Source organism: Mytilinidion resinicola, assembly GCF_010093595.1.
Source record: "Mytilinidion resinicola strain CBS 304.34 unplaced genomic scaffold BDZ99scaffold_1, whole genome shotgun sequence".
Taxonomy (NCBI): Eukaryota; Fungi; Ascomycota; class Dothideomycetes; order Mytilinidiales; family Mytilinidiaceae; genus Mytilinidion; species Mytilinidion resinicola.
Window position 1 is genome coordinate 522,540 of NW_022985437.1, and position 26,760 is coordinate 549,299.

General features: G+C 52.1%; 11 protein-coding genes across 11 annotated transcripts in view; 4 read left to right on the forward strand and 7 right to left on the reverse strand.

Annotated features, from left to right (window-relative positions):
- Nucleotides 1–295: 295 nt before the first annotated feature.
- Nucleotides 296–3,420, reverse strand: BDZ99DRAFT_430616 (TPR-like protein; the record flags this gene model as incomplete). The annotated part of the gene is made up of 7 exons (XM_033717255.1): nucleotides 296–705; nucleotides 766–818; nucleotides 867–1,005; nucleotides 1,060–1,112; nucleotides 1,165–1,579; nucleotides 2,004–2,161; nucleotides 2,218–3,420. The coding sequence occupies 7 exons, from the start codon at nucleotides 3,418–3,420 to the stop codon at nucleotides 465–467; spliced, it is 2,262 nt and encodes a 753-aa protein (XP_033583884.1). The 3' UTR covers nucleotides 296–464.
- Nucleotides 3,421–7,052: 3,632 nt separating this feature from the next.
- Nucleotides 7,053–7,662, forward strand: BDZ99DRAFT_456724 (uncharacterized protein). The gene has a single exon (XM_033718521.1). It carries the CDS (start codon nucleotides 7,391–7,393, stop codon nucleotides 7,613–7,615), a length of 225 nt encoding a protein of 74 aa, XP_033583885.1. The 5' UTR covers nucleotides 7,053–7,390; the 3' UTR covers nucleotides 7,616–7,662.
- Nucleotides 7,663–8,781: 1,119 nt separating this feature from the next.
- Nucleotides 8,782–9,996, reverse strand: BDZ99DRAFT_564743 (uncharacterized protein). The gene is made up of 3 exons (XM_033727393.1): nucleotides 9,586–9,996; nucleotides 9,458–9,539; nucleotides 8,782–9,408 (listed from the first exon to the last, which is right to left on the reverse strand). The coding sequence occupies exons 1-3, from the start codon at nucleotides 9,934–9,936 to the stop codon at nucleotides 8,975–8,977; spliced, it is 867 nt and encodes a 288-aa protein (XP_033583886.1). The 5' UTR covers nucleotides 9,937–9,996; the 3' UTR covers nucleotides 8,782–8,974.
- A 206-nt stretch (nucleotides 9,997–10,202) lies between these two features.
- On the reverse strand, nucleotides 10,203–11,537 carry BDZ99DRAFT_404160 (thymine dioxygenase; the record flags this gene model as incomplete). Its single annotated transcript, XM_033716386.1, has 3 exons — nucleotides 11,306–11,537; nucleotides 10,618–11,236; nucleotides 10,203–10,566 (listed from the first exon to the last, which is right to left on the reverse strand). Exons 1-3 carry the CDS (start codon nucleotides 11,357–11,359, stop codon nucleotides 10,205–10,207), a joined length of 1,035 nt encoding a protein of 344 aa, XP_033583887.1. The 5' UTR covers nucleotides 11,360–11,537.
- Nucleotides 11,538–11,647: 110 nt separating this feature from the next.
- On the forward strand, nucleotides 11,648–13,145 carry BDZ99DRAFT_430622 (uracil-5-carboxylate decarboxylase). The gene is made up of 2 exons (XM_033717256.1): nucleotides 11,648–12,678; nucleotides 12,741–13,145. Exons 1-2 carry the CDS (start codon nucleotides 11,751–11,753, stop codon nucleotides 12,902–12,904), a joined length of 1,092 nt encoding a protein of 363 aa, XP_033583888.1. The 5' UTR covers nucleotides 11,648–11,750; the 3' UTR covers nucleotides 12,905–13,145.
- A 1,140-nt stretch (nucleotides 13,146–14,285) lies between these two features.
- Nucleotides 14,286–15,408, forward strand: BDZ99DRAFT_374522 (uncharacterized protein; the record flags this gene model as incomplete). Its single annotated transcript, XM_033714924.1, has 3 exons — nucleotides 14,286–14,644; nucleotides 14,693–15,141; nucleotides 15,209–15,408. The coding sequence occupies 3 exons, from the start codon at nucleotides 14,286–14,288 to the stop codon at nucleotides 15,406–15,408; spliced, it is 1,008 nt and encodes a 335-aa protein (XP_033583889.1).
- A 923-nt stretch (nucleotides 15,409–16,331) lies between these two features.
- Nucleotides 16,332–18,937, forward strand: BDZ99DRAFT_4645 (uncharacterized protein). Its single transcript, XM_033720335.1, has 2 exons — nucleotides 16,332–16,978; nucleotides 17,044–18,937. The coding sequence occupies exons 1-2, from the start codon at nucleotides 16,829–16,831 to the stop codon at nucleotides 18,829–18,831; spliced, it is 1,938 nt and encodes a 645-aa protein (XP_033583890.1). The 5' UTR covers nucleotides 16,332–16,828; the 3' UTR covers nucleotides 18,832–18,937.
- Nucleotides 18,938–19,467: 530 nt separating this feature from the next.
- BDZ99DRAFT_513195 (uncharacterized protein) lies at nucleotides 19,468–20,050 on the reverse strand (the record flags this gene model as incomplete). The annotated part of the gene is made up of 2 exons (XM_033724690.1): nucleotides 19,468–19,866; nucleotides 19,961–20,050. The coding sequence occupies 2 exons, from the start codon at nucleotides 20,048–20,050 to the stop codon at nucleotides 19,468–19,470; spliced, it is 489 nt and encodes a 162-aa protein (XP_033583891.1).
- Nucleotides 20,051–21,059: 1,009 nt separating this feature from the next.
- BDZ99DRAFT_373360 (uncharacterized protein) lies at nucleotides 21,060–22,785 on the reverse strand (the record flags this gene model as incomplete). The annotated part of the gene is made up of 4 exons (XM_033714863.1): nucleotides 21,060–21,443; nucleotides 21,497–22,144; nucleotides 22,192–22,302; nucleotides 22,423–22,785. 4 exons carry the CDS (start codon nucleotides 22,783–22,785, stop codon nucleotides 21,060–21,062), a joined length of 1,506 nt encoding a protein of 501 aa, XP_033583892.1.
- A 2,053-nt stretch (nucleotides 22,786–24,838) lies between these two features.
- On the reverse strand, nucleotides 24,839–25,128 carry BDZ99DRAFT_513197 (uncharacterized protein; the record flags this gene model as incomplete). Its single annotated transcript, XM_033724691.1, has 2 exons — nucleotides 24,839–25,009; nucleotides 25,069–25,128. 2 exons carry the CDS (start codon nucleotides 25,126–25,128, stop codon nucleotides 24,839–24,841), a joined length of 231 nt encoding a protein of 76 aa, XP_033583893.1.
- A 121-nt stretch (nucleotides 25,129–25,249) lies between these two features.
- BDZ99DRAFT_4835 (uncharacterized protein) overlaps nucleotides 25,250–26,760 on the reverse strand; it is a 3,231-nt gene continuing 1,720 nt past the window's right edge. The window contains exons 3-4 of the mRNA XM_033722579.1: nucleotides 25,873–26,748; nucleotides 25,250–25,825 (exon numbers count right to left, since the gene is read on the reverse strand). Of these exons, the coding sequence (XP_033583894.1) occupies nucleotides 25,371–25,825; nucleotides 25,873–26,748 (1,331 nt within the window). The 3' untranslated portion in view covers nucleotides 25,250–25,370. The remainder of the gene's footprint in view (nucleotides 25,826–25,872; nucleotides 26,749–26,760) is intronic.

Below are 26,760 nucleotides of genomic sequence, written 5' to 3' on the forward strand. Positions count from 1 at the left end.
GCCACTTTGGGTATATACTTCTTCAACACCGCCTCATGCGCTAGCGAAGAAGACTTAGCTGACATCGGTGAACACGTCGTACAAGCGTGGGGTTCAAAGCCTCAATACTATCAGCACATGGAACCATGCAAGCTGCTGCCTTCTCCACTGGGGCTTTCCGCCGCCTTGCATGTCTCGAAAGTGAGGCTGCTGCCAACCGGTCAGAGAATTCGGACTAGCGTAGCCGCATCTAGAACTTTATCGAACACACCTGCGAGGCCGAAGAGCTTCTGTGTGGCTTTCGCGGTCATGGAGAATCAGGCTGAAGATTATTACAAAGTGCTTTTATATCGATTTGATCCAAATCCCCCACCTGCTCAGGTCAGCGAGCAAGGCAACCACAGCAACGCCCGCGGGATGGGATTCCAAGTCTCGTATCTGCACAACCCACGCACAGCCAAAGGCGCACATTGCTGCCTTCTTCTTCATCTGGACCAGAAGACCACGGTCTTATCGAAGTCGTCGTCTATCAAGTCGCGCACAGGCCGCGTGTCCTTCGGCCTGATTTCTTGATAGAGCTTCCAGCTGGTTTGGAGCTCGTCCTCCGCCTCATCTTTCCTGCCTAATAGTCGCAAAGTCTTGGCTCTCTTGAAGTGTGCCCGCGCCTTCTCTGGCTTGTAAGCCTCGCGGTCGCCGTAGGCTCTTAGGGCTTGGTCTAATAGAGTACTAGCAGGAGCATCGATGATTAGCTGAAGTGCTTTCCCGGGGGAGCAAACATGTACTCACAGTGCTGTGTCAATCTGATCTTTGCGAATACAATGTTCGGCGACTTTGATGCACTGTGATGGTAAGCATGAGAGAATGAATCTCAAGGCTGGAAGACCTACGATATCTGCAGTTCGATGATGGTTGTTTCCCAACGTGTTTTTGTAGTGAAGCAGCGCCTTGCGGTGGAAATCTAGACTTTCTTCCATATGTCCTTGGGTTGCTTTGACATTACCAATAGCGTGGAAGAACCTGCCAGTACTAAAGAACGAGTCAGTATCAACTTTGACGTTTCAATTTCCTCCAATAACTTACATGAAAGACTCCTTGTCGTCCATTCCAAAATGTGCCTGCCGATACGATAGTCCCTTGGAATGAATTAGCTTTAGCGCGGCCACGTTGAGTTATCATATAGCTTACCTCCGTTAGAATTATGAGAGCCTTCTCGCATCTATTCGTCAACCAGTACGCTTGGCCTAGATTGACGACCGGTAGCGAAATCCACACTTGCTTGAAATTGTCCACCTTGTGCATCGCGAGAATCGCACGACGGAAGCAATCCTCTCCTTCCTCCCACAGTTCATTGATCATCTTTGCCGTTCCAAGCTGGTTCCATGAGATTCCGAGGCGCCAGTCGATTCCAGGTGGCCGTCCTTCAAACTCTTTCAGCATCATAGTGTTGAAAATGCCGTGATGTCTCAAAGCGTCCTTGGGACAGTTTGTTTCCGTAGCAATACAGCCCCGATTATGGTGTAACTCTGCCAGAACTGCATCTACCTCTTGTTCGGAAATTACGTTTCTCCCTCCGGCTCGTGGCGCTAGAACTTGCGGCATGCTGGCAGAGTTTGAACGAACTCGAGTAAGTGCCGATGAGCTTGTGGCTCCAGAATCCGTGACTGCCAATTCACGATGGACTAGGAATATCTGCTCGCAAAGTGGAACTTCGTCGTGTTCGGATCTCGAAAGTGGCTCAGCGAAAGTGACAGTATGAGGTGTTGCAGAGGGCGGGGACGATAGCAATGATGTCGGCTGCGCATTATTACTGACGGCCAACTCTGCTTGAATGAATGCCAGCTCGCACTGGGTGGGTTCTTCGATCTGCGGAGCGGGCTTTGGGATTAGGTTTTTGATCGACTCGCATATGTACTGTGCAGTGTCATAGAATCCCACTGCTTCTGATGACCCACCACGTTCGTGTTGGTACCTATAACAAGTTATCATTAAGGAATCCAAACATCCACAGGACACGAGACACTTACCAGCCGGCATCCATCAGCAGCTTCGCATATTCGAAATCGCCCGCCACATTATCCGGATCGGGCGAAAAGGGCTTTGAGAGCTCCCTAAGCCGAATGATATGAGGGTAAAGGTCTGCGCACTTCGACCAACGGGAAATACTGTGCCGCCACGTGAAAGGCTGATTTACCATCAGTATCGCCATTAGGGACTAGTCTAGGTGGTTTCAAATCATACCTGGTAGGGCCAGACGGACGAGATAAGTCGAACAGCGGCATCAAACGTTTCCCTATATTGAGACCGACTCATCCGCAGCCGTGCGACGTCCTGCACGAGACGATGAATGAAGAGAGTCTGTGTCCGCGCATTTCCGCCGACGATGGAGGATTGAATGAGCTCAGTCCTCGCGACGCTGTACGCTTTGATAGACTTCGGATACTCTTTCAGATTGACAGTGTCCGCAAATGATGTCAATATGTGCTCCGGTATGCTATCCGGATCCAGCATGGAAATCACGTCCAAGAGAGCTTTCCCTTCCCTAAGGTTTTCAAGCGCCCAGACAGATGCGAGGTTGTGGCCGTAGTTTGCCTGTGCGTTTGGGCCATCAACCTGAAACTTGAACATTGCTTCTTTCTTCTCTCGTTCATTGTAAGCTCGGATGAAGTCCGAGAAAGTCAAATTCGAGTTTGTGATGAAGCGGGCCATCTGGGTCAGAGCCAGCGGTAGTCCACCAAGTCGTTTGGAGATCGTGATAGCATCCTCTTCGTCTTCCTTCGAGGCGCCACGCTTCGTTGTCTTCAAGAGGAAGCCGGCTCCGTCTTCCGGGCTGAATGGCTTCAGATCCAAAGATGCTGTCCATGGGAGAGGATCGCGACTTGTTATGAGGATAGACCCCGAGCCTCCTAGAGGCCAAAAGACGTTCAAGAGCTCTGGTCTGTCTGCTCCGTCGTATACTAGTAACCACGACGCCAGGGGGCCTTCTTCATTGCTATCTCGTCTGGAGTCTCTCCTATTCTTTGTAGACTGCCCCTTCAGAGGATGAGCCAGCCACATTTTGACACGTTCTCTGGTTAACACGTGATCCGTTGCTTCCGGCGAGTCCTGTCCAACAAGGCCGAGAGCAAGCGCAATGCTGCTAAAGTCTTCGGAAAGCTTGGACTGCTCGTCCGCGTGAACCCAGAAAACTGCATCAAATAGGCTTTTGTTGTTACAAACAAACTCAGTCGCGAGCTGAGACTTGCCCATGCCACCCGCTCCAGTAATCGCAAATGTTCTGAGCAGCGAATATTCTTCGGGCCCTTCCTCTGGTCTCGCAGGACACAGAGCATTCTCGATGTCTGTCAACTCTTTTTTGCGGCCAAAGAAAGACCGGTTGCGCCCGAAGGGCATCAGGTGGCATGGGAATCGGACTTCGGATCGATCCGTGCTGGCGTCAGACATGTAGAATGCTTGAACAAAGGCTTGCAGACGCTTGTCGTTATCGTGTCCTTCGTACTCAATTTTAGAGATGAACCCCCATTCAAGGCTCTTCTCGCCCTCTGGTTCTGCCAAATCGGCCTCGACGTCGGGTGTCAAATTAGGGCCTTCGTCCTCAAAATCAAGGGGTGATTGATCGTCATCATGGTCGATAGTACTACCTCTGCCGTTACGAGATGCGGTGCGTACACTAGAAGCGTCGTCCTCGACGTCTTCGGACCATGGAAGAGACCGAACGGCGACTTCTTGGAGATGAGCGGCCAAATGGTTTGCCACGAAGGTAGATATTGCCTTGCTCTTTCGCTGCCGGATAGTATAGTCTGACTCTTGTGGCGACTCAAGGCCTTCAACAAGGTCATTCGGGGGCTCCAAACCGCAGAGGGGGCATGACAAAAAGATGTTTTGCGATGGTCTTGCATTCATGTGCCTGAGTTGTGAAATTTGGACGTCTGTGAAAGCACCTGGGTGGCCTAAGTTCATATGTTCGACGAAATCAGTTTCAGCCTCGAATACTTCGGGGGATTTTCCATGCATAGTGCAGTGCCACTGTCGTGCGTGCTCCCATTCCATGTGGGAAATCCAAGACCCACGGTCTGAGAATAGGTGATCCGCCCGAGAACAATTATCGAATACGCAGACGTAACATTCTAAGTCCTGGAGAACGTGAATCCTCCATCGAGTCGGTGTTGATTCCTTCGCAGGCAGAATCATGCAACAATATGGACATTCAAATTCTTTGCTGGAAGGTAACAGTTTTGGTGGAGGTGGAACTTGAACTGCATCTGCGTGGGAACCGGCAAACACTGTAGATGGCGCTTTTGTCGATGGTGCGAGAACGGAGTCCGCTCTGAATGCGCGAGGAAATGCCGATGCCGTGGTACAAGAAAGGGCACCACGCTCCGGTTTCGCAGTCAGCTTCGAGATTGTTGAGGACGCAATCTGGGGCGCCGGGACCAGAGTGTTTCGTGATATCTGACTTGCACCCCATGAAGGTATTGTTTTCGAGACGGTAGGACTTAAGCCTTTGCTATCAAGTTTGCTCTGATGTCTTCGGCGAAAGATGAAACGCCGTCTGCGCAGAAGCATGGCCCTGCTTATTCTCTCAAGTAACGCAGCGTCCGCGTCTGGGAAGCGATGCTTGACGAAACTACGAGCGAATAGCTCGAAATTTGGACCGGATTCATTTCCTGCTTCATCCTTGATCACTCTGATGTCTGCCTTGAGGTTCTGTGTGGCTTGCGACGGTTTGCGGATAGCCTATGCGCGCCGGAATTAGAACTGATTAAGATAAGGTCGGACGGAGCGCATACCGTGGTGAATCTGAACAGCCTATCTACTACTTGCTCTACGGAACGGATCCGCTCTTCAAAAGGAGGGAGCGTCTCAGACTTGGCGTCGCTTTCCGAGCCCAAATCCGACGCGGAGGCAGAATAGTAGGATTGCGGTGCAGCAGACGATGCGGAATGACTTGAGACCGAAGTGGTATCGTCGACATAGGCTGAAGCACCCTCGGATTCTTCTTCGTCGTCTTCATTGATACCGAATGTGCTTTGGTGAATATACGTTGCTACTCATCTGGTTATTTGGATGCAAGACAATGGTTTCATAAATTACAGGACCAGTAACATCAAAGCACACGTACCCCTTTGAAGATGATCTTGCAGTCCATCGAGGAGTCCACCAACAAGAGATTTTGGCTGATGTTCTTCGCGCAGTCGATAATCTAACGACGCATGGCCTGCTGCGAATACTCCAATGTTTCCAGCCCAGATATTGAAGCGGCCGTGCTGGTCGTCTAAGGCTGATATCAGCACAGCTTTCTCATGTGGTGCGTCTTGAGACAACAGTGTTTTCAAGCGATTGAATAGGACTACACAAGCTGAAGCCTGTGTCTCTAACGTTCTCTTATCCATCGAGAGGCCGCAACATGGAGAAACTGATGGGTACAAGAAATTGAACGGACGCAGAGTCGATACTGCAGCCAGGGCTCACGAAAAGAGGCGAAGGGGCGGGCACGTTTTCAACTGACCGGTCCTGAAAAGACAGGGTAGAGCGATTGGTTGATTCCGCGGGGCGATATCAACACAAGGCAGACACGCGAAAGAACATGGTGGCCAGGCTGGATGATTATTTCGTGGTTCGCATTGTCGCAAGCCGTGAGGCAAACCGGTGGGCTGAGTTAAGCCTCGACCAACCCCCACATTGCCTGAAGATAGCATATGTAAAGGGCCCGGGAGAAGGAATCAAATATTTCTCTCGGCCTCGATCTCCCATATTCCCCACCTCAAATCTCATCATGTCTGGAGCAGAAGTTGGTCTGCTGCTGGCAGTGATACCGATCTTGGTCAACGCTGCCGAGCATTCAAAGAGAATACACCGGCCAGTGCGCGCAGCACTCCACCCTTCTAACGCGGCTGAGAAGCTTGCGGATTTTTACCAGGATCTTCATATTGAAATCAATTTCCTCGACATAACCATCAATAACCTCATTCGTGACCTACCAACGCTTTCGGAAGATCAGGCTCGACAACTTGGTGACTTCTCGAATCCTAGCAGCTGGGAAGGTCTCGAGGTCACAACCGCCCTGGAGGATAGATTGGGCGCGTCTTACAAGTCGTTCTCGGCTACAGTACAAGCAACGCTTCGGATCTTAGAGGATATTCTAAGTGGTCAGACTCTCGAGACTCTCAAGAAACATGGAGCTGTCGCGGTAAGTGAAAGCTGGGTATCCCGTTTCGCATATGCTAACAGTCTTCCTTGATAGAACCCAAGCGATGAGTATAGCAAGCTCTCTATTTTGAGACGAAATATCACGCACGGAGACAGCAAAAGTTCTCTTTTACGGAGAGTTCAGTTCAGTACTAGAGAGGACAAGCGAAAGCGCTTGCTGAAGAGACTCACTAAAAACAACAAAAACCTAGAGCGGCTCCTCAGTCAGACACAGGAGCCACCCAGCACTAAGCCTTCGCGTAAGGCAGCTCCGAAAAGGCAATTCTGGAAGTTTCTGCACAGCCTCTACGACGCAATGGTTCGACAACTGTCGTGTGGCTGTCCACCATATCACGAAGGAAGAGTTGATATGGTGAAGAGCATGCAAAGCTCGCTCTGCGAATCTTCTGCCACAGTGGATCTTGATGTGCTCTTATCGCGAAGGCCACTGAATGATTACGAGACTACTAGGTGGCATGGTAGCACGATTAGCATTAACATCGAGAAGTGAGTCCGATCTTTGCTCTCTTCTTAGCCTAAGTGTGAGCTGACAGGTTGATGTAGGTTGTCTACACCAAAAGTATGCGTCAGTTTCGCCGAGGACGAAGACGGTGGAAGCCGCACAAGGGCAGACAGTGTCATTGAACCACGGTCTCCAGATTTGCCAGAGGAAGCAATTGACAGTATTTGTCATCTGATGGAAGTTGCGTACGAGAACAAGTGCAAGCTGCGGATGCTTTATGACAATGGCCAACTATTCCACGCGAAATCCACAACCCAGCATCGCGGTCTCGGCACTGGAACATCCCTTGGAAAGCTACTCCGGGAGAAGAGGAAGTTGACGTTGAAGCAAAAGAGAGTGTTGGCAGTCGTCTTAGCCCACTCAATGCTTCAATATCATGGCAGCCCTTGGATGAGCGATGAGTGGTCTAAGGATCACGTCGAGTTCTTTTGTGATCAAGCTGGAAGTGATGTGCTCAATATTCAGCGGCCATACATATCGACAGACTTCCTCGATTCGTCTGTTCAGGCCGTAGCGTCAGGCCATGCGCTGCACCAATACCCAGCTATCTTAGCGTTGGGCATCATGCTACTAGAGATCCATCTTGGGGACACAATTGAGTCAAGAAGGAAGCCCGACGAAGACTGTGGTCAGGATGGTCGCGTGAACGTCAACACGAACTTGTTCACGGCGCACCGCATTCTTGAAGACTCTTGTGACGACATGTACGGCAATTACAGCAGTGCTATCCGAGCTTGCCTCGATCAGAGCAGATTCCTGGACATGGAGGAGGACGAGTTTCGACAAGCGCTCTACAGCAGCATCGTGGTTCCGCTGGAAGAAGAGTTGAAGACGGCTTTCAAGATGGATGTCAGCCACGTGTGGGAATGCGGGAATCTCGGTTCTGTGCAGGCGATTGCAGGGCAGATGGCGGCGTGTGTACTCTGACGCCCAGAGTGTTCTCGGATCGTTGATCATGTGCAACTTTGGGAGTGTGCGTTGGCGGTCTCTTGTACGAACAACTGGTCCGAGGGCGGCGTTGTATATCCTGGGTATTGCTTTTTGGTCGCGGAAATAGGGCATGCATGCATCAATCTGCCGCACCTCGTAATGGATCTGCTCGAGCCACGCGCGCAACGTGCTGCCAAGTCTTGAAGTGTGCCGCTCACCGAGCGTGGTGCAACACCCTCCTACGCTGCCGTGCTTCCCATCGTCGACATTGAAGCTTCGTTGAAGAGATGGGCGACCGTCATGCGGCCTCGACGCATGAGGCAGATAGGCGCCCGACACCTTACGGCATCTGGCAAGGCACGCAATCGCAAGGCTGACCCCTCTCACCGCCGCGACGATGACTTGTCGTCGCACGAGCGAAATCGGGCTCGAATAATATCCGGATCACCTCCCAGCTCCCTCGCCGCCGCCAATTGACCTGCCTCCGACCTCCTCTTCAATTCGGACCTCAAGCCATTGCGATAAGGCCACATTGCCATCAAACATCTGCATCTGCATTGCTGAACACTGCGAAGTTCCCAGAAGGATCCATCGAAGACGTAGGAACCTTCCAATCTGGCAATTGCGTCCGATTGAGACTGAATGGTGTCATAGTACTCGGCTTCTACCCATTGACAGTGACAACACCCCCATTGAACACCCTTTTAAACAGGTAAGTGGTGTGATGTTCACGCAGATGGAAGATTCCAGCCGCTGACTGCCAATCTGAAGGCGTTCATTACCATGACTACCTCTACCGAGCAATCCACCGAAAAGCCGGCTGCCATGAAGGCTCAGCCTTGGAAGGCCATCTGGCCTGCTCCCCGCGAGTCCCAGCCTCAAGCCCAGATCTTTGGCTTCAAAAAGGGAGAAGTCATGGTCTTCGACGGCAACGCAGGCAACTTCTTTGTGAGGGACGGCTGGGCTCTGGAACAAGAGAGCGTGAAGGCTTCCAACCCCACTCACGATGCTTGAGGGCAGGGTGGGCGACTGGCGACTCCTGGAGTTGCGCTGGAGCTTCGATAAAGAGCATGAATGATATGAGCTTGGGCGTGATGCCCAATTGAACTGGAGTTTGGCATTTCCTATAGGAGTTGGAGTGAGGTGTTGGTGGCAGTCTGATTAAGCTCGGTCTAGCGTACTAGACTGATGGCAGCTAGCAAACAGCCAATTTCCCTTGACCCACTTTCGCCACCTATATTTGACTGACACTATGTTGTAAAATGATTGGTTGGAATTCTAGTCATATATAGGTGTACTTGTACCGACCAGCACCGGAAGAGCCTGCATTCATTCCTTCATCGAAACTTGCACTGCCTATTCACCATCAAATCCCCCATAGTAAACCAATGCACGAACCTCAATACTTTCCCGGGGAGCAGCATCTTTGTTTGCTAGGGGATTTGGAAATGCTGTATGCGGCACCGACTTCACATCTGCGGTCGTATCTGATTGCAAGAACACCCACGCCTCGGATGGCTGCTGGCCGGAAAGGTAGACCCATTCATGACGCGGAGAATAGTACAGTTGGCGGTTCTCGACCACATAATCCGGATAGACTAGGTCACAGGGCTCCAGGTCCGTTTCAGGCTTGATCGAACGTGGATCACACATAGCCAGAGGCCAATCTTTCACTGGGCCCTTGAGTGGTTTCCATACATTCACACACTGCACTCGGTCTTTCAAGATTGTGTCGGCGTTGTCCTGGTTGAGCTTTTGGACCATGTCTCGTGCCCATTCAGGCGTAGTATCTTACAGAGTTAGTAGTGGACTGAGCATTTCTTCGTAGGACATGCTTACCGACATGAGCCATCGACGTCGGCTGATTGTACCTATACGGCTTGCCGGTTGAAATGGGGAACTCGGCATGCCTCTTCCTCACCTGATTCAATTAGTCTTGATGGCCTCAGACGAATGGTGCTTCATACAGTATGCTCGAAAATCTGCACATGCACTGCTCCTAAGAAAGCGCGAAGGCTGTCCGCAACCTCTCGCAGATAGATATTGATAAGCTTCTCTTCATCGTCGTAGTCATCGTAGCTCATGCTACTGTCAAGGCTCATAATTGTGAATCCATTCTCCTCGAAAGAGAGATCATTCAACCGAGGACGGATATCGCGAATCGTAACATCATGCTTCTCGAGGACGATATTCGATCGTGGAAAGTCATCTGGCGGTGTGAAGCGCAGTGAATATGGCTTCTCATCGGTATATAGGTCATTTCTCTTCAAGAAGTAGATGGAAGTCTCGGGGTCAGCTTCTGGAACTGCTCCAGGCATTTCAGCGTTGTTCGAATGTTCCGATTTTCATAATGAAGGAGAGATGGAGGAGTAAGGCTCGGGCGCTGCAGATGGCCGTGTCGGGTCACAGCCTTGCAGTGCAATCAGCGCAATCTTCGCGCTAGCTGCAAGTGGTGTAACCTTTTGGCATTAACGCCACAACAAATAATACGGGTCGTCAATGCGAAGGTCTTGCACGGTTTCGTTTTCCAATCAATACATCATTTTACAAGCTACTTGTATCTCGCTCTTTGAGAGGGTTCGGCGCTCAATAGGTAGCCTCCAATCTCCTGACCAAATATTCTCCGCTGTTCACTCCCTCGTACTTCTTGCTTACGGACTCATACGTTCCCGGGATCGCGTCAATGAATTTGTCGAAGTTGGGATTGCAGAAGTACGCCACCGAGTAACGTGGTGGGTAAGTATCTCCAATTTCTTGGCCCTTCTTCAGGGGAGGCTCTACTACTCGATGCTTGGTGCTCTTGATACTGTCATTCGACCATCTTGCGAGCAAGTCTCCAGCGTTGACGACAATCGTGCCTGGGATAGGGGTTGCATCCACAAAAGTCTTGTCGGGCGAGAGGACCTGGAGACCTCCTCGATCGTCCTGGAAGAGTAGCGTCAAGGAACCTATCAAGTCAGCGACACTCCTTTCAAGCCTTCCATTCCCAGAATACTCACCATAATCTGTGTGTTCGCCTGCTCTAACCTGTTGTAGGCCGTCATCTCTCTTGAAGACATCCCTCTTCACTGCTGGATAATGCAGCAACCGCAAGGTGTTGTCTCCCTGATCCGTAAAGCTGTCAAACCATGCCGCATCGATGCCCAATCCGAGAGCTATTGCCCTCATAACCTCGACGTGCAAGCCCTTGCATAGCCCATGGAACTGCAGCATCACTTTCTTAAATGCCTTTCCCTCCTCGTCAAACTTATCCGGCCACATGTTGGGGCACCCCTCTTCGCCTTCCCTACCAATCTCCAGACTCTCTTTTAGGTCTGGAACGGCCGCGCGTAGGGCCTCGACATCTCCTTTGTCCGCCAGTTGTGTGACTTTCTCGCGGCCATGGGCAGTGTAACCGCGATTGGCTTTCGCGCTATACCACTCAAGCTCGTCCTTTTGCGCCTGGGGGCGCTTAAAGAATTCGGCCGAGGAAGAGAAGACGTTAGAGACTTCTGTGAGGGGTATGCCGTGGTTTTTGAGGTAAATGAAACCAGCCTGCTGGAAGCCCTTCAAAAGAGCGTCCGCAGTTGCCTTCTTTTCCGCGGGAGTGCCATTGAGGAATAGGGAGAAGTCAATGAGCTATGTGGGGCCAATGATCAGCACCTGCAAAGAAGTAACACACAGAATGTAGGTATTTCGGTCACTTACAGGAATGAAAAGGTTGTCTTTCTCGACCGCGCTGTCTACCGTTGCTGGAGCCATTGTCTATGCGGAGAGCGTTGCGGGGTGGCGGGGTAGTGCTGTGAATTGAGATAGAGACCTTTTAGCTCAGACCAACGAGCGCCAGCAGTCGTGTGATGTTCAGATGAGGCATTAACATTTCGTAGGGCGCCGACCTCCGCAGTGTCTCGACCGTGAACCCTTGAATTCTCTAGGCAAGGCGGGGCAGTGTGTCCCCAAGAGGAAGTTGAACGATAAAGAAGATAAGCGAGTGAAAGGTGGGGCAATTGGACTCTCGTAAACTGCGTCAGTAATCCAGGGCCTTTACTCACAAAACATCCAGCTATTGTGTCTAGAGAACACCTTAATTTTCTTTGGGGGACAGCCATTCACTCTTTAGGTTGCTCTCGAAACCACCATATCTCCGGCCATCATGGTCGTCGTCGACGTGCACACTCATGTGTACCCTCCCACTTTTGTAGAGCTCCTCCGCAGTCGCTCCTCCGTTCCTTACATCCGCACCTTTCCAGAGACAGGAGATGTTGCTCGAATGGTCATCTTGCCAGGCGAGGATGATCCCAATACCCCATCAACGGCTCGAGGCCGGCCAGTAGGTCCTGAGTACTGGGACATCGCGCATAAGATTGCTTTCATGGACACTCACAAGATCGACGTGTCGGTTATATCGCTAGCCAACCCTTGGCTAGACTTTCTACCATCAGATGAGGCGGGAGATGCAGCGCAGAAAATCAACGATGACGTGAACGATCAGTGCTCGAAATACCCGGGTCGGTTATTCGCGTTCGGAACCTTACCTCTTTCCGCGCCAATAGACGTAATCGTGAAGGAGATTGAAAGGTTATCAAAGATGAAGTACATGCGAGGAATCATAATGGGAACGTCAGGACTGGGCCAGGGACTGGACGATCTCAAACTTGACCCCATTTACGCCGCTCTGGAAAAGCATAGTTCACTCATCTTTTTACACCCACATTATGGACTCCCACAATCGGTGTATGGACCTCGTACCAACGAGTATGGCCATGTGTTACCATTGGCAATGGGTTTTCCTTTAGAAACAACTATTGCGGTGACGAGAATGTTGTTAAGTGGGGTATGGGACCGATTTCAGAACTTGAATGTGCTCATTGCCCACTCTGGTGGTACACTGCCTTTTTTGGCCGGACGGATAGAGAGCTGTATCAGCCATGATGCACATATGAAGAAGGAGGGCAAGTTGGAAGGAAGAAGGCCTATCTGGGACATCTTCAAGAAGAATATCTACCTGGATGCTGTCATTTACTCTGAAGTCGGGTTGAAGGCTGCTGTCGAAGCGTCTGGTGCTGATCGTCTCCTTTTCGGTAAGTTCGTTAATCGAATTTGTGCCTACTTTTCTTGGGTTCAAAGTATTGACATTCTCAAGGAACGGATCATCCATTCTTTCCACCTCTTGAAGAAGAGGCAACACAGTGGGAGAGTGTCAGTACCAATTACTCAGCTATCAAAACGGCTTTCGCTCAAGACGATAAGGCGGCGAAGGATGTATTGGGTGGGAATGCCGTAAGGATTCTGCGACTCCACGAATAGGGAACCGATTACGCGAGTTCAATTTTCCGCTTTCAATCGTTCGGATTCGGACCTACTTGCGTAAGGTTGAGTCTTTCTCGAGAGGAGCTCAAAAGATCTCAACAAGGATGCCATATGGCTTAAATAGCTGCTTCATATTAACAATAACCTAGCTGTCCGATGAAGCATGTCGAGATCAGTCGCAAGCCACTAAACCCCTTTCACTGTGCTGCACCTAAAACACGCAAATATTCAAATCATCTTTCTTGAATGAGATCAGGTTCATAACCGTGTAGCGGCCCGAGTAAAGTTTCGCCTTGGCTATGATTCATCCAAAGACCAGCGCTGACAAAACGGCTATCAAGCTGCTTATCCGATTCTAAAACAGTCACCGATAATTCTAGACCAACGGCAAAGCGCTTTCTATTTCCCATAGAGCTATCCCAACACATCGCCATGTTTCTAACTCCCTCATCCCAAGCATCTTCCATCCTTACTTCCCACCTCGTTTTCTCAATTATCGGCGCTGCTCTCTTCCACGCCCTAGAACCCACTCCCAACACCTCCAGAAAAGGAAAGGTCGATTTCTTCCACCTCTTTCAAGTAGACCCTCTCGTTGGCTCTGCTATGACTGCAAGAAATATATCTCTTTAGGTTCTTTACGGCCGCTCCACAGCGCTCAGACTGCCCCTAACGTAGTATCTATCACTGCATTCGTCCTTCAGGGGTTTGCATCTTTTGATTTAAGTTCATGTTTTATAAAATTCAGGGACGTGTTGAGGACCTTCTTTGAGAGGCATAAAGGGTTTGGAAATTGGTCTAAATTGCAGTATGACGTCCATTACATGACCGCCCGAAAATATACAAAGCGTTGACGCACTTCCGACAGTAGTGAATCTAGAGCAAGGTGGAAATTAGATTTTATATCGACCTAGCTGGCAACATGATGAATTTTCTATCACCTCCGAATTTGTCATGACCCAGTGAAGCAATTTTGACGGCGTCTTGTAACTAAGTGTGTATTTATATTCACGATCCGTCTGAGCTAGGGGCTTTGAAACTTGAAATCTCGCATGGGTATTCATGATGCACGAGTACACCTCTACAGTGGAGAGGGAGTTATGGACAGTAATGTTGATGGATGGTCTAATCCACGCTTTAGAAAGCTCTACATCTTGGTCAGCACTGTCTTCCAATTGAAAGAAGCAGAATATGCTATGATATGATTGGTCGAGATTAATTCTACGGTGAGCGAATAGAGCCAGCCGCGCACTTCATCCATGTCTGGAACGGCGTATCTGGCTTATTAAATTAGCAGGCACCCACCCAATGCATACTCAGAACTTACCTTCTGTTCCACCTTCTCTCTATCTTTTCTTCACCACACTCGTTATGTGACAGGATGTCGTTCCGGAGACGGTGCACTCCTAGATTCGCAGTGACTTTACTTGTCGTATGGCTCCTTTTGGCCCTCCTCATACACCTCAAGGAAGAGCTCTGGGACGCTCTGGGGCCGGGCGACGCGTTTAATGACGCAGATTTGGGACTCGATGACATCGCAGGTGGCAAGGAGGCAGCTGTAGGACCCCAGCCGGTAGCTCGACGAACGGCCGTGGTCGTAGCCAGCCAGAAATCGGAGAACTCTACCTGGCTCTCTAGCTACTTTCCTGAATGGGAGAAGAACATATACGCAGTGGACGACCCTGCTGCTCCATTGACTGTGCCGAAAAACAAGGGCCGGGAATCTATGGTATATCTGACGTAGGTCAAATCGTTGTCACCCCTATACATTCGCTGACTGGAGCCTAGCTTCATTATTGAAAACTACGATGATCTTCCTGATAACATCCTCTTCATCCATCCGAACCGATACCAATGGCATAATGATGACCCTGACTACGATGGCCTGCCCATGCTACGACACTTCCAGATACCATACCTCGAGCAGGAAGGCTACGTGAACATTCGGTGCGCTTGGTCGTTAGGATGTCCAGAGGAGATCAAACCTCTAGGTCAAGAGGGGGAGCATCGAGCTGCGGTGCATGCTGGCGGGGACTACAAGCAAGCATTCGAGGTTTTGTTTCCGGAGAAGGAAGTCCCAAAAATTGTAGGCGTGTCCTGTTGCGCACAATTTGCGGTTACAAAAGAAAAGATACGGGAAAGGCCCAAGAGCGACTACGAACGCTATCGTGAGTGGCTTCTGGAGACGCCGCTTGCGGATTCAATTAGCGGACGAATATTCGAATACTCGTGGCACAGTGAGTCTGGACTCTGTCCTTCTCTACAATGTCCAATCACTCTAGGTCAGCTGCTAACTCGGCACAGTGGTGTTTGGCAAAGAGGCCGTGCACTGCCCCTCCCCTAAGGAGTGCTACTGCAAAGTCTTTGGGGCATGTGATCTGGATTGCGAGACGTCGTCCTGCGCTGGACGTTACATTCTCCCCCCGTATTCGAGTCTTCCATTTGGTTGGCCTTTGATCGGCTGGGAAGGAGAGCCACGCAACAGGAGTGCCTCGGAAATATAGCGAATACCCGCACGATACCTTCCTTCCTCGCGATACCTCGGAGCATTCCAAGTACCAGACAAGGCAACCCGGACCGCTATCGGACATGCACATGCCCACTGCATCGGGACCCGGCGTACACGTCATCGCTGAAAACCGTGATCTGTTGGCATGGTGCTGCGACAAACGGTCCTTGGACAGGTCCATGTCACGCTATTCTCAGATCACCCTGGACGTCTCATCCCTTGGTACCCAGGCAATTGGGATCTGGGCGTCTTGTACAAGCAAGCTGCATGGAACAGCACCTTCAAGAAGGCACGTCGGGTACGAGCAATCGGTAGAAACCCGAAGAGAGGAAAAGTGGAAAGTGAGGCGGACGGCGAGTTGCCCGCTGGCGGAGCTGCAGGGCGCACATGGGCGCAGAGGACTGCATGAAGGGTAGAAAAGAGCCGCAAAGCGGGGCGTAAAGAAGCAAGAGCGTGGGGACACAGGTACAGTAGAGTCGGCCTATCAAGCAAGCGTGGCCGGTTTTCGTGCAACGCAACGAGGAGATCGCTGCATTGGCCCACGATAGGCGCATGCCGCTAAATGTGGTGCGACATGTGCTGGGAGTGTTTGCATCAGGCTGCGGCCTTCGATTCACCCCCATCCGCCGCACCGTGATTGCAACCCCGGCGAGGCTGAGAAAATGGGCACTCAGGCGCTCTCCATGAGGGCGCAGAGCCGCATCGTTTGTCACGATTGCTTACCATTGGTCAGCCTCGTAGCTCCGCAGCCCGCGAGCTCCGCCCGGCACAGCGCGCTCGGTCCCTTCATTGGCGTCACTTGAGCCTCAGTCGGAGGCCCCAGACATTCCCACCTGCAAATCCAGGACATCACTTTTCCCGCGCTGCCACTAACCTGCGTGCAACGCCCCAAGCCGCCTGACTGCTATCCATCGTGTGCCGTCTCTCAGTCATGAGGGCTCTTTTGCGTGCGGCTCTTGCCCCCCGCGCCCCATGCATCCGCGTTGGCCTTGTTGCCCGGCTGCTCACCTGGTCTTTGCTGCGCCGTTCCTTCGTCGCCGCATTAGGATGCTCTTCCTCGTCTCATGTTACTCACAAATCCGATAAGGTTTCACCGTGGAAGTAGGACCGTGAGGCTCTGCGAAGGGGACAAGTCAAAAGGTCCCTGTGGAGGCCCTCCCCAGACCTGCACAAGGCTCAAAGTGGACCAGGCTCAAATTCCGGTCAAGCATCCCAATTTGTGCCACATTGCCCTCTGATGTCCCCTTTGTCTCTGCTCTTCCTTCGTCTCCTCTTCGCGAGCTGCATAGTGGCAACGCACGTGTTCTCACCGCCTTGCTACATGCTTTCTCATATCGGCAAAGTCTCCCCATCTCACCCTCTTTTAAATCGCCCTCGTCTCCTTCACTCCTTCGCCAGCTGTCTGGTTAAAGTTCATGCCTCGTTCCTTAGACAGGTTGCCCTTTGATGTTTTATTTTGTATAACTTCATCTCTCACCTTTGATGATATTGTAAGCTTAAGTTTGACATGTCGCCAATTAAGGCTACTACTGAACGAGGGCACGCTATGTTGGCGAACTATCGAGGTAAGTAATCTCATCCCGCACCATGCTGGGATGTTGCGCCATAAGCTTACCTCCACTCCCTCCAGACCCATGTCCCCCACAGCAAAGAAGCAAAACTTGCTCAAGAGAAGAAAATAACATACCGAGAAGCTGTCCAGCGCACCTATGAACGGCGCGAAGCCTTTGCAAAAGCATCTCCGTTTTCGGCCTCCATCATAGGCCATGGTTCTGCCTTTCTTTATAAGCAAGGCATTCTCTGCTCTATTTCTGGAAGTTCTATCCGAGTTCTGGACATCCACGCCTCGTCAAGTGCCCCAAGGACAATTGAACTATCTCCCATCATCAGCAGTGTAGTCTCTACTGGGCTTGCTGAGGCTAAAATTTCTCTGCTCTCTTACTGTGATGAAATCTTGGCCTTGCACTACGAGCGGAAGGCGAAGCCTGTTGACAGCTGGCTGATAGCTGTCAGCACCAAGGTCGGTACACCAGACGCTGAGAGACTTGTGGCTAAGATCGAGCTCGAATCAAGCAGCAAGCTGTTTGCCCGTAATACCGCCTCATTCCTGTATTACGGCACACACTCGGGTGTTGGAACACATGGCCATCGCGAGTGGAGGATCCATGGAGTTTCTCTAGATGCGGAGCACGTCATCCCAGCAGGCACCCCGCCACTGCAGCTGGAAGACTTCGTGGGGTCAGACATGGGCTTCACGGTAGCGTTCGAAATCCACGATGGTTATTTTTACGCCCTCTCGAACCAGACATCCTTCGACGTGGAGGAAGTTGATTGGACGTCCTTCTATCACTGTGTCCGCTTTCCCCTCGAACGACCGTTCAGCAACGCCCTGAAAACCAACAACCGCATATATCGACGGCAGCATGCAGAAGGCCCTATCAACGATTCTTGGACTGACATGAGTCTGCAGGCTGACGAATCCACCAACGCACTGATAATTGTTGAGTCTCGTCGAGAATGGAAAAATGGCGGAAGCCAACAAACCCGCACCTTCTACACGCAAGAAATAGCGTTCCCATCAAACTCATCCTCAACGCCATGTTCGCAGACCTCATCGCCCGCTGTCGGACCATCCGCCGGCCCAGCCCTCCCACCCGACGACCCCTTCGTAGCCTTGCTCGCCAGCGATAACAACGCACACTGGGCCCCCTCCCAGCCTCGCTACGAGGACTTCACGCACCCCGAATACGGGCCCCATCTCAACGACCCCGCGCGGGCCTTCATCCTCGCCCGCACCAAGCTTCGCGCCTACAACCTCTCCTGCAGCGCCTTCGTCGACTTCGTCGAAGACGATAAGTGCTGCAGCAACCCCAGCAGCCCAGCACCCTGTCTCCGCCTGCGGATCGGCTCGCGGCGTCTCGCACCTGCGATCCCCGACGACAATGACGAGCAGCCGCCCGCTGGCTCGGGCAAGGGCAAGGGCAAGGGCAAGGAGCCGCTGCAATACGAGGTCCCGCTCCCACCCCCGAAATCCGCCCTCGATGCCCGCTATCGCTACGCTCCGATAACGATGTGGCCCCCGCCTGCGAACGCCTGCCCGTGTGCTGCGCGGCTGCATGGGATTCTCAACCCGCCGTTGCCTGCGGGGTCGGCGTATGGCAAGACGCTCGTGGGGGTGGTGGATGAGCGCAGTCTGGTCTACATGCTACGCCCTGCAAGGTCATACGACGACGATGATACGGGCGGGCCGATTGTGCTGATCAGCTTTGATCGCGCGATTGGGCGGGTGTGGACAGGGGAGGAGGGCGCGGGTGATGGCGTGGATAGCGTGATGAGGGATGGGGGGAGTGAGCTGCAGATGCGGAGTCGATGGGTTGCTGGGAGGGCGGAAGCATGTAGGGATGGGACGTGTTGCTGACGGGGTGTGCCTGTAGCTTAGGTCTTACTAGGAATGAAAAGATATTCCATGTCAATATGTTGCTAGGCCGCTGTCCTCGCAAGTCTTCGCTACTTGAGTGCACTCGGCATATTGGACTTCTTAGTTGCTGAATACCGACAACCAGTACTACTATTACTGAAGAATAGACAGACTTTTGTGACCGCTATTCAAGCCCATTTTTCACCGAGTTATGGATAGACTATCTCGAGCATCACGTGACTGTAGGGATTATTACGTGAGCATGAACAACGGTAACTTAACTACTGGCTTCAACGTTGAAGTGGGTGACGGTCGGCCTTCGCGCATCCTTCACCATATACATACGAAACCAATGTCGTCAACCCCGAGGCTGGTAGCAGCTCAATCTTCTTCTGCGGCAACAGCCGGTCCGGTGCAACAAACGCATCAAAACGCCAGCTCATTCTCCGACGAAATATTCTGCCTCATTCAACTCTAAAGACGACCCCCTCTCCAGCCACATCTCGTCGACCACAACACCATGGTCCCCCCATCAACCCAGACCGAACCACCCCCCCCCCCCCCAATCCGTCCCACTACACCTCCCTAATGCCCGCCTTCCTGTGGGCCTGCCTACTCCTCACATTCCTCCTCGCGTTACGTGAACATGGCTTCCGCCCTCCCATTTCCCTTGTCGTTTGCTTGGTTCCAGTACAGCTGAAGGTGTAATTCCTGCTCCTCACCCTTCCTCATCGACGACCGCGACACGGCCCGCGCGACCTCGACGAGTTCTTGAAGCTCCCAGCCCTGGATTGCGGACTCGGAGGCCGCGCTATCGGTGCTGACGTTGGTGCGGAGCACAAAAGACCGCAGCAGGTCTTGCGGCTGTGGATATGTGTTGAGCCGAAGCGTTTCTTTTGCCGCGGATCTCGTCCTGCTCTTCTGCCAAGGGTACGCGGGGTTGGTTAGAGCGATCGTGTTCTGGCATAAGGGGGTGGGCAGCGGGGAAGTCTTTGCTGTGACGAGGGCAGGGTTGCGTTGCTTGCTAGGCGCGGTCTGGGGGTTGTTTGGTATGGCGGCGGGGCAGTGGACGGCGGCGGGGAGGTGGCTCGTGGAATGAGCGACGGAAAAAGGTCCCTTCAGCACAGACAGTCAAGAGATCGGAGTGATGCTGGAGGTTTGAGTGGACTTCGATATAGGATGACGCCAAACCGAACGCAAGAAGGCAGTATAAGAGCATCTTGGTAATGAAGACAGCATCTCTGCAACGTCGAAGTCCGGAGAGGTTGTGTACCATAGTCACACATAATGATTAAACTCTCAAAAACACATCATTACCCAAATCAGATGTGGTAGCCAGTGTCCCATCACCACCATCCATTCCAATATGCTCTGATACCCAAATAGATAAAGTCCTTTGCCAAAAGCCGTGCTAAGTACACGGCCCACAAATCACAGCCCTCTAGATACCAGATACTACCATGCAAGATATCCCAGTCTGAACCCAAAAAGACCTTTCCGCAGGCGGGCCTTAGATGCCTTTGTAGCGTAAGGAAGTGAGAGAGGGAAAACAGTATCAGAAAACGACTGGGAGAACAACATGGTTTAGATGCATATGTGAAATCAAAATGGTAGGTGAAAATGGGAAGAGTGAATTGGAAAGGGAAAATGGGGTATGCCACACGATGCGCCGAAGTTTGGGAAACATTTTTGTAGTAAGAGGATGAGGAGTGAGGAGGACAAAGGAGCAACGAGGACGAAATGAATTCATCCCCATCGGTGAAAGATGCCCAGATTTAGCACAAGGAGATTCATTAAAACGACCCCACGCGAATGTGAAGGCCACAACACAGGAGACACAGGATTCCACGACACAACTTAAAGGACAAGCTCTGGAGAGAGAGGTGCCGGCCTACAGTATGAGAGAGGAAATACAGAAACCGCCACAGTGAGAAAGGATTTCCGAGTTTGAAGTAAGTATCCCCAGCGAACACCCACGAGGCTTCTTCCCCCACACCTTGAATAAAACAACCCGACCCGAAAAACATTTTGGAGACATAAAAGCAAGCAAGACAGGCATAGGCAGTCAACAGGAAAGACCGCGCCCCAGGGACAGACAGTTTAATCGGGAGAAACACCTAACCGGTACTGGATAAATAGTATCCAAGGGTACCCACGTAAACAGCCAAGCACATGGAGAAGATAGATACTCTGGATGCAGCTAATGAGTCGAAGCGAAAGCGGTGTGCCTAGCCCTGGTATCCGCCGAAGCCGTTGTTGACTTGTCCGAAGTTCCCTGGGTTGGGCTGGCCCCATTGCTGAGCTGGCTGACCGCCACGGCCATACCCTCCAGCACTGCCCGGCATTTGCTGATAAGGTTGGGCCATGCCAGGGCCACCAAAGCCGGCTTGGTTCTGGTTGTAAGGCTGACCACCAGGGCTCGGGCCTATGAAAACGTCAGTAAGCGCTAATACTGCAGCATGTTGTCGCTGCATACCTTGAGGAGACATTGGGCCAGGTCCATTGTATTGCGGGAAATACGTGCTGGGCGTTTGCGGGAAGGCAGAGTTGGGCGCACCCTGGGCTGGAGAGTATCCCTCGAATTGGCCAGTCGGAGGACGGTCCTTGCCCCACTGTTCCATTGTAAGCAATTGCGAAGAAAAATCGAGGCAGTCATCAAACGTACGCTGCACTTGAGAGGACGTCCGTTGACGTTGTACCCGCTGAGCTGACAGATGGCCATGGCGGCGTTCTCGTGCGAGTCCATCTTGATGAAAGCAAACCCACGGTCAGACTGGAATCGAGTCTCCACGACGTATCCAAAGTTCTGGAAGAGGGGCACCAAATCGGTTTGAGACGTGTACGGAGTCAAGTTGCCGACATAGCAAGTCGTCTGCCACTGGGGAGTCTGTTGGACGATCATGTCATAGCTCTGGACGCCATGGGTCGGGAAGTGATGATGTCCGTACGGAGTGGTCGGGGTCATGCCCATGGAGGCCATAGCCTGTTGCTGAGAGATGGAGGGCTGGCCCTTCTGGTTAGCCCAGTTGCAGCGGATGGCGCGCGATCCAAGCCATTCGCCGTCCATGGAGCTCAAAGCCCTTTCAGCATCGGCGCGATCGCGGAAGGCGACGAAACCATAGCCACGGGATCTTCCAGTCTTCATGTCCCACATAACACGAGCCTCGGAGACGGGGCCAAAAGTGGAGAAGGCTTGAAGCAGGACCTCATCGTTGACCTCGTTGGAGAGGTCCCCAACAAATATGTGGAAGTGGTTCGAGGTGTCCTCCTTGGTCGTGTTATTGGACTGGTAGGCCCAGTTGACGCGGATTTCCTGCTCTACTTAGTTGAAGGCCTGATGCGCATTGGGAAATGACATACCGTGTTGTGGACACGGCGACCGTTGAGAGTCTGCATCGCGCGTTCGGCCGCAGCTGGATCGTCGTACTCGACAAACCCGTAGTTGAACCCCTTTGATTGAAACTGTAAGCGCTGTCAGTGCGATGGGAGTTCGCAGTAACGTGTCATTGTGATGATAGAAATGGAAGGGACGAGAAAAATGTGGCGCAAGGCTGCGCGCAGGATTCGGCGCATCAAAAACCAACAGGGGACACATACATTTTTGTCAGGGATGATCTTCACATTCTGAACGTGCCCAGTGGTCTCGAAAATTTGTCGCAAGACCTCCTCGGTGACGCGAGGGTCCAGTCCGCCCACGTATAAAGCGCGCTTGTTGGGTTCGGGAGCCGCACGACGCACGTAGCCGGGACCGCCGCTGGTTGGCGACATGACACCGCCGGACAGAGGAGAACTAATCGCAGTAGGGATCGGATTAGTGTTCTGCGGGATGGCCAGCGGGGGGGGAGGCATGTGCTGGCCCGTTTGCCCATTGTTCTGGCCATTGTCGTAGCCTGGGGCGCCAGCCGAGGCGGGCGGCGGCGGGAGGGACGAGGCCTGCGAGGTAGAGTCGGTCATGGCGAAGGCGTCAGTGGTGGTTGGGTATTAGGTGGTTGTCGAGTGGCCGTGGACGAGGTTGTAGCGACGAGGGGCGCTGCAGGCGGCCGTGCTCTGGGCCTGGCGTGGTAGGAAATGCTGGCACAGGCGGTCTTGCTGGGCGACCCGGACTCGAGAAATAGTCGGCGGGAAGGAAAACGATGAACAAATATGTGTGCGCGTAGTAAAAGGTGGACAGCTATATGACGGGAGGTTGAAAAGTATAGCGGGTCGTCGAAGAGAAGCGGAGGAGCCGTGAGCGGCAGGCGCACTCGGACCGGAGACGAAAGCAGGCACAAGGAGAGAGGAAAGGAAAGAGAAAAGGAAGTCCGCAGAAGCAGGAGAGACCCGACGCCAGCAACGATGGAGTTGGTGATGCGGAGGGAGGTGTGGGGTGAGTTGGGAGAGCGAGAGCTGCAGCGCCCTGGGAGGTGTGCAATTCTGCTGGCGACGCTAGGCTGCCCAGAATAGACTAGACGGTGTGGGCATTTTAGGCAGGGCCTAGCTTAGTCAGCTAGGCCTGCCGAAAAGGCCCATGGTTAAACCATAGATTCTATTCCATAGGTAGCTAACACAATACACAATCTACCCCACCGAACGAGAAGGCCACAACGGCCGGAGTGTACGATCGGTAGGAATTTCTTTTATCATTCGGCTAGCTAGTATAAACGCCGCCCAGCGGCGTCCACACTAATACAGGATCGGCTAGTACGCATAAATCTGCTACATCTGCCAAAATACTAGAATCTCCTATATACAGCGTTACTAGGGAACTTGCTCTTTCTAGTAGTCAAGTACCGAGTTCTGGCGCCGATATCCAGAACAAGCCGGTCCTCCTTTAAAGGAATTTCGGTTCTGCACCCAGGCCCCATCTCTTAGCAAGGGAGAGCTGCCTAAGTGGCCCATCGTGTCAACACTAGTCCAGAATTCCAGAAGTCTTACATTGGCTCACCGTGCCTGTGTGTATTCGTGTTGTCGTAATAGTGCAGTACTTGTGATTCCTCTCTAGCCTGCTAGCAGAGTATCGTTGTCGTATTCGTGGCTCTTGTAAGATGGTGAATCTTGTACAAGCCTAGTCCAGCCCTTCTCCTTGTGCCCAAGAATTCAAGACTCGCTCTGCCGGGCTATCCTAAGGCAGTATCAGGCGTTTTCAAGGCGGCCTTGTTGGCTTGTCGTATTAGAAAGTATTGTAGATCAATCAATCGAGTGATGCGGTGCAAATTTAGTCGTGTTGAAGTCGGAAATTGGTTATGCTTTGCTCGCTCGCATGCTGTTACGTCGTTGTTGGATACGCTCGATCGATTGGCGTATGGGTGAGGGCGGTCCGGAAGTACTTTTCTTGAGCTTGACGAGGTCGAGGCTACGTCTCTGCGTTGGCCCTACGGAGTAGGTTTCCAGACGACACCACAAGGAGGTGCAGAGGCCGATTTCGTCGTCCCGGAGTGTACGATAGACATGGCAGGTCGGCGTCGCAGCAGCAGCGAGGCGGCGCTGGCGGGAAGCAGTCCCGAGAGAAAGCTCCAAGCTCTTCCATCACAGTGGGGATAGGTGCATCATCCTCCTGTTCGGCAAAGATCCTGTGATGCTCGACAACAATACGGACGACAATGTCGCGGAGGCTTCGGTTGTGGAGAGTGTGGTTTCGTAGGTTAGGCGAATAATATTCGATCAACTAATCCTTATGCCAGTGCGAGTCGACGAGAAGCCTAAAGTAGCGTTTCGCTAGGCCCTGCAGGCTAGTGATCTTGCAAATAGCTCCGATGGCATTTATCTGCATATGTTAGGCGTACCAGAGAAGTGGCTATACTCGGAGATAGAGCCTACCAACCTGCGTATAGTGAAGTGCCTTCCGACTGGGCGCACCATTCTCCGCAATGATGTCGCATTTGCTATTATAGGCATAGCAAAGCAGCGCGTTGACAATACAGGCCGTTGTGGTTGAGATCAACAACACATCCTTGGTCCTCTCTCCAGCAGCATGCTCGAAGAAAAGAAGACTCAAGCGCGCCCTTAACGCATCGATGCCCACATTGCCCTAGTCGAGTACCCTAAAGTTGGACTTGCGGAAGAAGTCTTCTTCCACCATGTTCCGCTCCGCAAAGGATGACTGGCTCTCTTGGAAGCTCCGGTTGCAAAGAGCTGACACCTGGGGTCCAACGGGGTAAAAGGCTAAGAAACAAAGGACCACGAAGACCTGGCCATAGCCCTATACAATCGTCAGTCGAGATCACCACTTGGGGATGCATACTCAAAGTGCCAACATACCTTGACAATGCCATCGGAAGTAGCCCGGTGGTCAGGGCGATTGGTAAAACCAGGTCTCATTCGGATAGCATGCAGAGGGCACACATGGCAGTGGCGAGTGGGCGTAGGTAGGCAAAGGCATGGTGGCTTCTTCCCCAGGCGCTGCTAGGTTCTGGTGGTGTCGCGGGGAAAAGCGCCCTCTGGAAATGGCACTCAAAATGACAATTTTTCTTTTGTTCAACTTCGACAGTGTGACAACGCGCTTATGGCAGGGCGAGAAAAGAAAGTATATACAGACCTGTTACGAGGTAACCATGTTTACTCTAGACCCGGTTCCTGGGCCTAAGAAATCTCCCCACAGCGTCTTTCGCTTCTTGTTTGCCAGTCCAATGGTGCTCCAGCAATGCAATGTGTGGAAAGTGCTCGTGTCTTTCAAGATGTGCCAAAATTTCCTCAGATCTGTACTGAATGAACACACTGGACAGACCCTTAACGTCGACCACCCCAGTCCCATGCGCTACGATATCTGGGCAGTCATGTTTGGCGCCTCCCTTGGTTGGTTTCCACTCTCTGATGACAAACAAGAAGCTAGGATTAGCCCGAAGGAATGGAATCATTCGTGAAACACAACATGAGAACCCGTCGACTCCCACGGCAAGTATTACTGGATTCGTAGCTGCCTTGAGATCGTTCTGAACTGCGTAAGTCCAGGCGGTCAGATTATCCATTGGGCTTCCGAGTGCCTCTCCTTGAGGTGAGGAAGGGACTAGTGCCGTAGCTGGTCCATTGTTAGGTTATGAACCGCTTGGAAGGGGCTCTACGTACGTGAGTTCCTAGCATAATGCAGGACTGCAGGTCGGTCATCCCCGAAAGCTTTCCGATAATCAGCGAGCATCGCCTTCACAAAAGAAACGGCACTTTCTCGCCAGTCCTTCCCGTCGCTAGTCCATGTACCAGGTGGATCGCGGCTATTTCGCATGACAACGTAGATTCCAGGTGGCCCTTGCCCGGGCTGGTCTAGCTGTCGTCTGATATAACGTTTGAAGGTTAAATCCCCTATACAAGGTTGATTGCGCCTCCTATCAGGGTGACAAAGGCTGTCCTGAAGGATATCCGCGGCAATCTCATGACAATATAGTGAGTAGACGTCGCCGAAGTGACCTGAACAGCCATACAAGCAAGGAAAGCCCCGGTTATCGGCAAGATGAGTAGCTAAATGAGCTTGAGATTTATCTGAAGCGCGCGTAAGCTCGGTCAGGCAGCCATGATGAGCCCAAGGGCATGGGAACGATTCTATGGTGCAAGCTTTGAGAATATGGTTATGAAGAGTGCTCCAATCATCCTGTGCTGTGTTGCATCTTGGACAGTGGAGCTGATCTGGCCACGATAGAGGCTCTCCGCCCTCCAGTTCCAATTCGTGAAGCAGAGACTTGTAAAGCGGGTCGTCGAAGACGGTGAGTGGTTCTCGAAGGTAGCCATACATCGGGTGCCTAGTTGTCATATGCGACTCAAGCGATGACTGGTCACGGCTGCCGTTGAAGCAGATAGGACAACTGAAAGCGGCGCCGCCATGCATCCCGTGTTTCCTCCGTTCATGTTTTTTTAGATCGCTAGCACGAGTAAAAGGTGAAACAGTACAGCCTTCCTGTGTGCAAGGAAAGAGAATAGTGCCGCCGTGCATCCCGTGTTTCGTTTTTTCATGTCTTTTTAGAT